This window comes from Ovis aries, chromosome 24 (genome assembly GCF_016772045.2).
Source record: "Ovis aries strain OAR_USU_Benz2616 breed Rambouillet chromosome 24, ARS-UI_Ramb_v3.0, whole genome shotgun sequence".
NCBI lineage: Eukaryota > Metazoa > Chordata > Mammalia > Artiodactyla > Bovidae > Ovis > Ovis aries.
This window is the reverse complement of record NC_056077.1, coordinates 14078415-14091571: the sequence shown is the minus strand read 5'-3', so window position 1 is coordinate 14091571 and position 13157 is coordinate 14078415. Positions and strand designations below refer to the sequence as shown.

Genomic DNA, 13157 nt, shown 5'->3' with positions numbered 1-13157 from the left:
AAATCAATAAATATTTAAAAACCTCACTCGATTTAAAAAAAAAATGTAATTGAGACTCCGTACTGTATGACTTTTATAAGCTTTTTCCATTTTTGTGTCTTAAAAAAAGCTGTGAAAACTTCATTTCCATGTATTATTAGATACTATTTTATAGACTGCTAGCTTTCTGACATGGGCAGTATTTCCTATTCTTATCAATTACTAATGTTAACGAGGATGCTTGTGAATCTTTACCCTCTCCCACCTTTTTATTATTCCTTGAGATTTGCAGAAATGGAACTCTTACATTAAAGGGTCTGAGTATTTTAAATAGACACCTCATTTTGAGACACCTGAGCCTGCTCTGAGAGGGTGGCCCTCGCTCTGCCATGCCTGTTCCTCCTGCAGGTGACAAACAGGGAGCACCCCGCCTCTCCTGTTTGCGCTTGGCAAGTACAAGGACGAGTGCCTTGTACTCCTCCCCAGCACGTGTATTACTCATCTCTGAAGCACGACTTGGGGAGCAGGTGAGGACAGTGTGGGGAGGCCAAGAGGCACAGGTGAGAAGCACTGGACAGGGAGTCTGCCCTGGGCCCCAGCTCCAGTAGTGCTACCCAGCCTCCCTTTCTTCATCTACAAATAAGAGGGACTTCCCTGGTGGTCCCGTGGTTAAGAGCCCGCCCTGCAATGCAGGCAACGTGGGTCTGATCCCCGACTGGGGAACTAAGATCCCATAAGCCACGAAGCAACTAAGCCTGCACACCACAACTACTGAACCCACACGTCACACAACTAGAGCGTCCACAAACTGCAACTAAGACCTGAGGCAGCCGGACAGATAAATATCGTAAAAAATAAAAAAAGAGAAGAGTAATCTTGTGAGGCACCAGGCCAGGGAGATGTAGACACTGCAATGTCCCTGGATCCACTGGGCTGGCAGTGTCTCTGGCTTATCAAGTCAGGCAGGCCCAGGGCCTGATGAGGAAACACAAGGGTAAGGAAAACATTCTCTCCCCTTTCACTTAAGATATCCTCAGTGGCTCCTCGGCTGTGGGGTGGAGGGGGGTGTGGTAAGCGTGACCAGTGGGTTGTACTGGGCAACACAGACTTTCTTCATATTTCCTAAACAGTCAATTTTTCTCCATGTAGAAGTTTTATCTGTATATATATATAAACTTTATTTTTATTTCAAGTCATTTCTTCAAACTTTCAGATGCAGAGTTTGAGGGAAATCTTCAAAGATACAAAGGGTTAATGAATGGTTCATAGACTCGCAAAAAACCACTTTGGATGCAAGCTCATTTCTGTATAAATATGGGGCTGATCTTCAGATTGATAGCCTTTCACACCTGCTGTTGTCACACTGGCAGGAAATCACAGGCCATAGTTCATCTCATATTTACAATTACAGCACTTGGTGTAATTACACATTGTTTTATACATCAGAGCAGGACAATAAAGATTATACAGTGTGAGGTCAATGTACAAGGTATTTCCTTAAACAAACGGACTGGCTTGGATTTTATAGATTACATTCTCAAAAACAAACCAAACCCCGCCGAACAACAATTTTACATAGCACGGAAGCAGCTCAGCCTGATTAAACTGCCTGACGTCCCACTCAACAACTCCAACAGAAAGATCCAAACTTTCAATGATTCCAAGCAGAAAACAGTGGTGGCGAGTCTAACCACCATCATTCTAACCTCAAACTGACTGCTTTCAGAGGTTTAACTCTGAACCTTCTAGCAACTCTTACACAAGACAGAATCATCAACGGGATTGTGGTTTTTCCTCCTTATTTTTTATGTGCAACTGCCTCTGCCTATGACAACATCTTCTCCTGTTTTCCTACACTTGACTGAGAGGACAGGCCTGGCCCTGGGCTCCGACCCACCCTGGGAGCCTCTTGTCAGTCACTGAGGTTAGAGCAAGCGGGGATTGCGACCCACTGTTTGTCCTCCGAGGACCCTGAGTCCCTGCCAGCCATCGCGGGCTGAGCCTCCCAAGTCCCGGCGAGGAAGGCGGCTGGGTAGGAGGTGCGGCCGCCGTGTCGGCCAAGCTATGGGGTGCCAGTCCCTGCTGCCACGGGCCGAGGGAGGAGACCTGGCCGTGGCCTCTGACGGACAAAGCAGCACCTTGTTTACTAGGGGCGGAAAATAGGGAGTCCGCTTCCCCCTCTCCCCAGAGCTCGGCGGGCAGGGAGGCTGCAAGGGTCCCTCGGAACCTCAGCAGCGTCAATCACAAGACCTGGGTTTCCAGCCGTCGGACCTCCTTGACCACGAGATCAATGTTAATAATTGGGTTAAAGTACAGGGCCCAGTAAAACAGACAGTTGCAAACAAACTGAGGGATGAGGGGCCAGAACATGGCCACAAAAAGCCCCTGTGTCGACACTTTCCAGAAATGGCTCCACATCCTCTGAGGCACGGTCCTGCAAAAGGAAGAGAGGCGTGTGAGAGGTGAGACCGAGGTGCTCAGACCCTGCCTGGGCCTTTCCCCGCCGCAGTCTGGCCGCTGGAGCTGCAGGAGACCCTGTTTCCTGTCCCCTGTGCCTGAGACACACCTTTCCTGACCACGTCACCTTCAACTCCTGGGACGGAGCCTGGAGGGGGCTTCCTCAGGGAAATGTCACCAGGTCCCCTCAGGCGAGGCCTTCCCAGCACTGCCCCAACTCCACCCGCTTCTGCGCCGAGTCACACTTGTGTTTAATACAATACAGACATATTCTAACTTGTCTGTTTATTTCTGGCGGTGCTGGGTCTTCGTTGCTGCGCGGGTTCTCTCTAGCTGTGGCAAGCATGGGCTCCTCTGTTTGCAGTGCACAGGCTTCTAACTGCAGTGGCCTCTCGTGTTGCAGAGCATGGGCTTTAGGGCGCACGGGCTTCAGTAGTTGCGGTTCCTGGGGTCTAGATCACAGGCTCAATAGTTGTGGCCCACGGGCTTAGTTGCTCCTGGGCATGTGGGATCTTCCCAGATCAGGGATTGAACCAGTGTCTCCTGCACTGGTGGGCAGACTCTTTACCACTGGGCCACCAGGGAAGCCCCTTTAATTTAATATTAATATAATATTTTCTCTGCTAGGCTGTAGGCCTTCAGAGTATAAACTATCCTCTTGACCAACAGATCTGCGGTGTCCAGCAGAGAAGCAGGGGCAGAGGACAGGTTCAATCAACTGGGCATGAATAAGCGGAGTCACTGAATTGAAAAAATAACGGAGATTCCTGTCAGGTTCTCACTATTCACCTGATGGGCGAGGCCAAGAAGCCTGGGTCCATCAGAGCAAAGGCACATGAGCCCGAGGCTTTCACAAGTGCTATAGGGAGAGAAGTGTCTCTTTCCTTTAGGGTTCCTAAGCTGTCGGTCTCTACCTGGAGGGATCAAGGGCCCCCAAACACAGGAGCTGTTGAGGTGAACAGAGGGAGAAAGACACTTGGCCCTAAGGACAGTGATCGGGTCTCTGGGTCCAGCCACGCAGGAGGCCATCACTGGGCATGGCCCTTGGTATGAAAGCCAACCCAGGTTGGTTTCTGTCACTTGCAACCAAGAGTCCTGACTCAGCGATTGTCTAGTCCAACTTTCTCATTTTACACATTAATCCAGAGAAATGATTATTGTCCCAGTTGTGGCAGAGCAGGGTAAGAACTCATGCCTACAGAATTCCTCCTCAGATCTCTTTATGTTCTACCACACTACTTTCCATAGAGCACCCTCTCCTCGCTTGTTTATTCCTCAGTGATTAAACTCCTTCATGTACACCCCACCCTCCAGGAATTATCTGGTGTATTACGTGGGGAAAAGGCACCCAGAGGCACACTTTAACAATGAGCACCATGAGAGCCTCCCCATGCTGAACTGAAGTCATTTTCCTGTGTTTAAGCAGTGTTTCTAAACCAGATTGCTGGGTGTCTACTAGAGTCTGCAAAGCACTCCAGAGGACTTCTCCACTTGGTATTTCTTCCCCAGTCTCTGTTGCTCCAACCATCTCCAACATAAAAACACACTTACTTCAGTTCACTTCTGGACCAGATCCTCCAGAAGGAGAATAATTCCAGAACCGAGAGGAGCATGGCGTTGACGATGAGAAACCGTGACGTCCAGTAATGGACCTCCAGCCAGTCCCAAGCGAACTCAGCAATCAGCTGGTACGGAAGGAAGGAGTACTTGATGAGGAATTCTCGCCACTGCTTCCATGTGGGCTCTCTAAGATCCTTTAGGAGGAGAACACGAGTAAATACATAAAAACAGATGCAAAAAATTATGAGGACTGACTTTTACACAAGCTATTGTGGTTAGCCCAGAGAGTTTTACATTTATTAACACACATACACATAGACATACACATCCAACAATCTCAAGTGAGATCTCCATCCATCAACTCACCTTGTAATAACTCATCTTACACTAAATAAATGTTACCAAAGAGACTGAACCTCTTATATTGTTATATGATTGTGGAAGCTCAGAAGGAAAACAAAAAAATCTAAGCATGAAATATTAATCAGAAGATTGAAATGGATAAAAATTAACCAGTTTTAAAATGTCTTCAGCACTGCAAGAGCAGCTCAAACGATTTCCCAAATTCAACCTCTCACCTGTGGTGGAATGATCACAGGTCACAGGAAAATTAAATGTGTACCTTTAAAAAGTAATTTTGGGAAAATGAAAAACTTTAATGACAAACTTAGCAGGTAATTTATAACAAGAGTTTTTAAACAACTCATAGGCATTTGGGGCTTTCTTGGTGGCTCAGACTGGTAAAGAATCTGCCTGGAATGTGGGAGACCTGGGTTTGATCCCTGGGTCAGGAAGATTGCTTGGAGAAGGGAGTGGCAACCCACTCCAGTATTCTTGCCTAGAGAATCCCATGGACACAGGAGCCTGGCGGGCTACAGTCCATGGGGTCGCAAACAGTCGGACACAACTGAGCAACTAACACTTTCACTTTCTTTCAGGCATCCAGAGGCCAATGAAAGCTGAGCAAGACTGTGTACAATGGAGCAGACACTGAGCATCCCAAGAAAAAAGCTGGCCTGATGAGCAGACAGTGATATAGACAGGGCTTGTTACAATGGCAAGGTCAGGGGTTCTCTGTGCTCCCAGTCTAGCAAGGGCAGAGAACAGCTGAAAAATGGGTAAATGGAGAAACACTGTGCAAAGGGGCTAACGAGCCGGCTTAAAGCAACATCAAGGCTAAAGTCACTTAGGCAGGCACTTGATCCAAGAGTTTAAAAAAAGGTCTTGGAGATTTGGGAATTCTGTTTCAATATCATACACAATGATTCCTATACCCTTGTGACTTTTGATATAAACAGATCAGAAGGACTGTCCCCAAAAGTACCAACGTAAAGGGCATTACCCTCCAGTGACACAGAGAATCAATCTGAGTCAATGCGATCAACTATTCTGGAGAAATACAAGAGAGCCGTGGTGGGTAACCAGCCCTGCCAAAGGCCTGGTGGTCAGCTAACAGGAGGACTGCCATCCGCGAGCAGGATGGTGGCTTCCTGTTCTGAGGCCCACAGGACATATACTAAACCAATTTAGAAGATCCCGTTAAGAGATTACCAAGATCCATTACCAAGCTGGAGGGCCCATAAATCAAACGCTCAGGCAATCTGGAAATATGCTACCTTATTTTATAACAGAAGCAATACTGTTTTTTTTTTTCCCCCTCGAAATATCTCAAGTCTAAAGGGTAACCCCTCTGGTTATGCAATGCAGGAAACAAAACAGGCTTCTAGGAGTGGAGAAGTTCCTGCTCTATTTTCTTTGTGAGGGCTCTCCTTGCAAGATTCCAGTGAAGACTTGTGCTATTTGCTCCTCCCTGCTAGCCACATATCCAAATCTATTCCATGATGGGCAATGGTGGCGTGACGTCCCTCAAGGCCCTCTGCAGACCCACCAGGAGCTTGGATATGATGTCCTCCCTGGAGCCGTCTTCTTGAAGAGGACAGATGGTGTGAATGAAGGGCAGGAAGGTGTCGGTGTAGTCAAACAGGTAGAGGTACAGCAGACCAAGGCGCGGGGAGCTCTTGAGGGCATACAGCAGGAACAGGGACCTCCCAGGGTTCACGGCCTGCAGAGCACAAGTATTCATTACAACCCTGGCTCCATTCTCCCAACTCACGCTCCTTCTGCAGTCTCACGCCCTCTGCCATGTGGTTTGTGCTAACAATGAATGAATGAATGAATGAGAAGAGGAGGCCTAGAAATTCATCTGATGGGCCACATTATATAAAGATCCAGCCTCTCTCCACGGTTGGGGAGAGGCAGGAGGATGAGAAGCAAGGTCCTAGGCACAGTTAGAAGAACACAACCTTTCAGGAAAGTAAATGAGTGAGTGGGTGGGTGTGCTCAGTCCGGTCTGATTCTTTGCAACCCCATGGACAGTAGTCCGTCAGGTTTCTCCGTTCATGGGACTATCTCAGCAAGAATACTAGAGTGGGTTGCCACTTCCTCCTCCAGGGTACCTTTCTGATCTAGGGATCGAACCTGTGTCTTCTGCATTGGCAGGTGGATTCTTTACCGCTGAGCCACCTGGGAAGCCCCAAATAGTGGGCACCACTTAATAAAAATAACCTGAACTACAGGTCTTATGCACAAAATATTTTGTGTTGCACTGTATATAACAGAGAAAAAGTGAAATCTGTGACTTCTGTCCTGAAGTTACAGTAGATAATTAGCCCAGAATTCATACAGCCATTGAGGAATGCAAACGAGGAGCTTTGGATAATGCTCACGTTAAAACATTAGGTGAAAAAAGTCAGCACTGTTGAAAGCAGGCCCTGACTGGTTCATAGCTGAGATCTTCTTCTAAAAGATCACCTGGCTCACAAGAGACATCAATACATATTTGTGTGTGTGTGTGTGTGTTTGCACGCGCACACGCACGCATGCTCAGTCGCTCAGTCTTGTCCTACTTTTTTGGAATTCCATGGAGAGTAGCCTGCCAAGCTCATCTGTCCCTGGGATTTCCCAGACAAGAATACTGGAGTGGGTTGCTATTTCCTTCTCCAAGGGAATTTTTCCAATCCAGGGATTGAACCTCTATCTTCTGCATTGCAGATGGATTCTTTACCACTGAGCCACCTGGGGAACCCTATAAACAGTACTTAGAATAATCAAAATGGTGTTAGAAGAAACCTCCCATTTAAAGATGTGTTTCAGCCAACAAGTGAAAAAGAAACGAGAGAGTTATGATACCACCATTTGGCAACCCTTAATGAACTCAGAGATTTAAACAATCAATGACTGTGGCACGTTATGAGCCTCCTGATGGAAAAAATACCACATCTATGAAGCAGCCTTGCCATCCCACCAAATCTAAACCAAAGTTAGCCTCTAGTCTACTAGATTATAAGATATGCAGGGGACAAAAGGACCTGTTAGGTGACACCACAGAGACAAGTGCCAAAGTTCAAGATGTCAGAAACCACAGGAGAAAATGATCTGGTTTCTACAACAATTAAGTGCAGGGTAATGAAAAGAGGGAGGCAGAATCTATAGACCGAAAGAGACATAAGAGATGTGTGTGTGTGTGTGTGCGTGCACGTGTGCTCAGTCATGTCTGACTCTTTGCAACCCCATGGATTGTAACCCGCCAGGCTCCTGTGTCCATGGAACTTTCCAGGCAAGAATACTGGAGTGGGTTGGCCATTTCCTTCTCCAGGGGATCTTCCCACCCAGGGATCGAACCCATGTCTCTTGCATCTTTGACATAACCACCAAACAACCCAATATGCAGTTCAATACCAGAAAACCAAACCCAATCAAAAAGTCAGAAGAAGATCTAAACAGACATTTCTCCAAAGAAGACATACAGATGGCTGATATACACATGAAAAGATGCTCAACACTGCTCATTATTAGAGAAAAGCAAATTAAAACTATCACCTCACACGTCAGAATGGCCATCATCAAAAAATCTACAAACAGTAAAGAGTGGAGAGGGTGTGGGGAAAAGGAAACCCTCTTGCACTTTGGTGGGAATATAAACTGATACAGCCACTGTGGAACAGAGTATGAAGAGTCCTTACAAAACTAGGAATAAAACTACTATATGACCCAGCAATCCCACTACTGGGCATATACCCTGAGGAAACCGTAACTGAAAGAGACGTGCCCCAATGTTCACTACAGCACTATTGACAATAGTCAGAATACGGCAGTGACCTAAACGTCTATTGCCGGATGAATGGATAAAGGCTGTGGCACGAATGTACAATATTACTCAGCCCTCATGCAACAATAATTCAAAAAAATACAGATACCCAGAGCCTATTACACAGAGTGAAGTAAGTCAGAAAGAGAAAAACAAGTACCATTCATTAACACATATATATTGAATCTAGAAAGATGGTACTGATGAGCCTATTTGCAGGGCAGCAACGGGGATGCAGACACAGAGAAGAGACTTGTGGACACAGTGGGGGAAGGAGAGAGAGGGACAAATTGGAAGAGTAACATCAAAACATACACATTACCATGTGTAAAATAAGACAGCCAGTGGGAATTGGCTGTGTGATGCAGGGAGCTCAAGCTGGGGCCTCTGTGACAACCTACAGGGGAGGGATGGGGTTGGAGATGGGAGGGAGGTTCAAGAGGGAGGGGACATTTGTATACCTATGGCTGATTCATGATGATGTATGGCGGAAACTAACCCAACATTGTAAAGCAATTATCCTCCAATTAAAAAAAAAAAAGCCAGAAGACCCGAATAGACATTTTTCCAAAGGAGATAGAGATGGCCAACATGCCTGTGAAAAGCCACATCAGCATCGCTAATTATCAGAGAAGTGGAAATCAAAATCACAATGAGATATCACATCAACCTGTCAGAAAAACCATCATCAAAAAGACCACAGATAACAAATGTTGGAGAGGGTGTGGAGACAAGGGGACCCTTGTACATTGTTGGTGGGAATTTATATTGCTGCAGCCACTGTGGAAAACAGTACGGAGGTTCCTCAAAAATCTAAAAATAGTCCTTCCATACGATCTAGCAATTGCACTCCCTGGAATATATCTGAAGAAAAAAAACATTAATTCAGAAAGAAGCAGACAGCCAATGCTCGTAATAGCATTATTTATGCTTGCTAACCTACAGAAACAGCCTAAGTATCCATCAACAGATGAATGGGTAAAGATGATGATAATGATAGAATATATATGGAACGGAATACTGCTCTTCCGTAGGAATGAAGTTTTGCCATTTGCAACAACTTGGATGGACCTGGGAGCATTATGCTTAGTGAAATTAAGTCAGATGTAGGAAACAAATACATATATTTTGACTTATATGTGGAATCTAAAAAATAAACAAATGACTATAAGAAAACAGAAACCAACGCACAGGTTTGGAGAAACAAGTGGTTACCAAAGGGGACAAAGAAGTGGGGAGGGGCAAGATAGGGGTAGGAGATTAAGAGGTACAAAGTACTCCATATAAAATAAGTCGGCCCAAGAACATATTGTATAGAACAGGCAATGTAGCTGATATTTTAATAACTTTAAGTGGGGTATAATCTCCAAAAATACTGAATCACTATGCTGTACACCTGAAACTAATATTGTAAATCACTTTTCCTCAATTAAAACAAAAAAAGATATGACAACCAAATGTGGACTCTATTTGGACCCTGGCTGGAACAAGTCAACTGGGGGGAAAAAAAAAAGTGCGTTATGTGTATACCAATAGATTGTTTGTAACATCAGAGAATTATTCATTCTGGGGTGTACACTGTGATATTTTAGTTTTTTTTTTAAAAAGTCTTTAATTTTTAGAGATTCAGTGAAATATTTACTTCTGAAATAGAACTATCTCAGATTTTCAAGATAATCAGGAGTAGTAGGAATAGGTATAACTGTGAAATACACATAGCCAAGAGTTGACTGTCTTATGGGCGGATGGTAGTTTTGTACTATTATCTTGCCTTTGTGTGTATTCGAAATTTTCCATAGTAAAGGTTCAAAAACAAGTCTAACTTCTGAAAAATACACCTTTATATTGTAACTTAGGTGAGACATAGAAATGTGGAAATAGTTCTTCACTTTAAAGCAGCTTTTCCCAATCTTTTTTGCATTATTACCTCTTAAGGATTCTTTTAAAGACTTTCTCATAAACGTGCCCCTGCCCCAGAAAATGTTAATACCACAGAAATACTGTGTATTTGTTTATGTACTGTGACCTCTGGAGCCACAAGTCATTGCAATACGTAATGCTTTTCACCCCTCCAGAACCAACGGCCTTGGGGGCAAAACTGCTCTTTTGAGTGTGTGGTCTCTAAAGGAACACAGGTCCCAGAAACGGAGCCTGGCTGTGTGCAGCCACATTGTGGTAAGGACAAGAGAAGGGACGATGGCCGGGTTAATGTTTGTAGGTCTGCGGTCAGCTGGGCCAAAATATCCCAACTCTGGGCTCCTCTCTGTCAGATGAGAAGGATGAACCAAAGTCCCAGCGAGGGGATCATGATGGCAGGGCTGCAGAGGGGAGCAAGCCATCTCTCTCAAGTCAGCCCAGAACAGTGGCGCTCAGGAGCAGCTGCACTGGGACTCCAAGGTCAGGGGGGTCCTGTCACACAGCCTGTGGTGCGGGCTAAGTCACCTCAGCCGCGTCTGTCGCACAGCCTGTGGTGCAGGCTAAGTCACCTCAGTCGTGTCTGACTCCTTGAGACCCCCATGGACTGTAGCCCGCCAGGCTCGTCTGTCCATGGGATTCTCCAGGCAAGAACACTGGAGTGGGTTGCCATGCCCTCCTCCAGGGGATATTCCCCACCCAGGGATGGAACCTGTGTCTCCTACAGCTCATGCTTTGGCAGGCAGGCTCTTCTAGCACCACTGGGAAGCCTATACGCGCAACATCAAATGACCACCCTTGCGGAGATCGGAAGGAACAAGATTCTGCTTGCCTTTTATACCAGGACCAGAATCCCAATCCCATTCACTCCAGTTAATATTAAGTCTACTTTGACAGACTCTAAATAGAGGGTCACAGGACCCAGACAGGTTCTGTCAGATATTAAAATCCACCACAGGACTAATATCGGCTATAAAAAGTCCAGAGTTTGACTGCATTAACAAAACTAATAATTTATGACAAAAGAGAAATAGAGATTAAAAAAAAAATAGACAAATGAACAACAGTGAAACAGTAAAAAAAAAAAAAAAAAAAGAAAAGAAAACAAGAAATCTTTTATCTTAGGACCCCTATCCCCATTCTTCAAAAAATTTGAAACTAGTGTTTTTCAGTTTTAAAGTAATACAGGCACACACTGCTATATTCAAAATGGGTAACCAACAAGGACCTACTGTATGGCACATGGAAGTCTGCTCAATGCTATGTGCCAGCCTAGATGGAAGGGGGGTTGGGGGGAGGATGGATACATGTGTTGTGCCTGGCTGAGTCCCTTTGCTCTTCATCTGAGACCACTGCAACATTGTTCATGGGCTATTCCCCAATACAAAATACAAAGTTTAAAGTTTGGGGAAAAAAAAGTAATACATGCACATAATAAACACAATCTTCTTTTTCAAATGGCACAGAATTGAATTGAATGACAAATACAGTTCAGCCTTTCGTCCACATTGCAATCCCTAGGTGAGAACATTGTTCGCAGTCCTTGTATCCTTCCAGAGATCTATGATCCACACAAACACGTAGGTTTTCTAACGTGCTTTTTGTTTTCAGTTAACAATAGCACTTGGGCCTCCTTTCTGGTTAGCGCACCCCAGGTCACCTCCGCCTTTGTAATGGCTACAAGTGGGGCTGAGCTGTATTTACTCAACTTGCTCCTAACAATAGGCACTGAGGTTGTTTTCCATGAGCGACTGCCAGTGATACTGGCGTCAACATCTTGTTCAGTGGTTTCTGTGACTCGAATGTATAGCTCTCACTGATTCTCTGAGGTCACTGGCTGAGAAGCAAAAGGGACCAGGAGGCCCAGGGTCGTGCTGGCATTCCCAGTGTGTCCTGCAGGAGCCATGTCACTGCAACACATACCTTATTTCACCCCTCAAGAATCAATGGCGAGGGGCACTCGCGCCACGCCCCTGGGGCGGGGCGATGCCGCAGCCAGGCGGGCCGGCTCAGTAAAGCGGAGGCAGCGGGGGAAGATGGCGGCCGCCGTTCCGCAGCGGGCCTGGACCGTGGAGCAGCTGCGCAGCGAGCAGCTGCCCAAGAAGGACATTATCAAGTTTCTGCAGGATCACGGTTCAGATTCGTTTCTTGCAGAACATAAATTACTAGGTAACATTAAAAATGTGGCCAAGACAGCTAATAAGGACCATTTGGTTACAGCCTATAACCATCTTTTTGAAAGTAAGCGTTTCAAGGGTACTGAAAGTATAAGTAAAGTGTCTGAGCAGGTGAAAAATGTGAAGCTTAATGAAGATAAACCCAAAGAAACCAAGTCTGAAGAGACTCTGGATGAGGGTCCACCAAAATATACAAAATCTGTTCTTAAAAAAGGAGATAAAACCAACTTTCCCAAAAAGGGAGATGTTGTTCACTGCTGGTATACAGGAACACTACAAGACGGGACTGTTTTTGATACTAATATTCAAACGAGTTCAAAGAAGAAGAAAAATGCCAAGCCTTTAAGTTTTAAGGTTGGGATAGGCAAAGTTATCAGAGGGTGGGATGAAGCACTCTTGACTATGAGTAAAGGAGAAAAGGCTCGACTGGAGATTGAACCAGAATGGGCTTATGGAAAGAAAGGACAGCCTGATGCCAAAATTCCACCAAATGCAAAACTTATTTTTGAAGTGGAATTAGTGGATATTGACTGAAATGGAAGAAACCATCAACAATAAAACATGGCCGTGAAGAAACTCATGTATCTAGTTAGAGCTGGTTACTATTGTTAAGCGAAGAGTCAACTGGAAAATTCAAGTTAGAATATGTTTACTTGATCCCGCAACTTTTAAGAAATGTAATCCATTATAAACCCTTGAACTTTAAAATATTTTACTACAGTTGTGTAAAATATCACTTAAAGAGAACTGATTTGCCTTTTACCTCATGTTGTAAACTAAAAGGCTCAATAAAAATGTATTCAATGTCAAAAAAAAAAAAAAAAAAAAAAGAATCAATGGCGAGGAGCCCAGGAGTCAGGCTCCCGGGTCCTTCCTTGATCAGACCACTATGCTGCCTGTGCGCTCAATGCAAAGAAGTGAGA

The 13157-nt window shown here is 45.1% G+C and overlaps 2 protein-coding genes across 10 annotated transcripts in view; one reads left to right on the top strand and one right to left on the bottom strand.

Moving 5' to 3' along the window:
* Nucleotides 1-1131: 1131 nt before the first annotated feature.
* Nucleotides 1132-13157, bottom strand: part of BFAR (bifunctional apoptosis regulator) — a 30706-nt gene continuing 18680 nt past the window's right edge. For 8 of the 9 annotated variants that reach the window (XM_060405997.1, XM_042240573.2, XM_060405999.1 and 5 more), the window contains 3 exons: nucleotides 5885-6058; nucleotides 3988-4190; nucleotides 1132-2413 (listed from right to left, as the gene is read on the bottom strand). In XM_060405997.1, the coding sequence (XP_060261980.1) occupies nucleotides 2221-2413; nucleotides 3988-4190; nucleotides 5885-6058 (570 nt within the window). In that variant the 3' untranslated portion in view covers nucleotides 1132-2220. The remainder of the gene's footprint in view (nucleotides 2414-3987; nucleotides 4191-5884; nucleotides 6059-13157) is intronic. The other variant, XM_015104090.4, reaches the window with a different exon arrangement.
* LOC114110613 (peptidyl-prolyl cis-trans isomerase FKBP3-like) lies at nucleotides 6246-12981 on the top strand. The gene has a single exon (XM_042240575.2). The coding sequence runs from the start codon at nucleotides 11962-11964 to the stop codon at nucleotides 12766-12768; it is 807 nt and encodes a 268-aa protein (XP_042096509.1). The 5' UTR covers nucleotides 6246-11961; the 3' UTR covers nucleotides 12769-12981.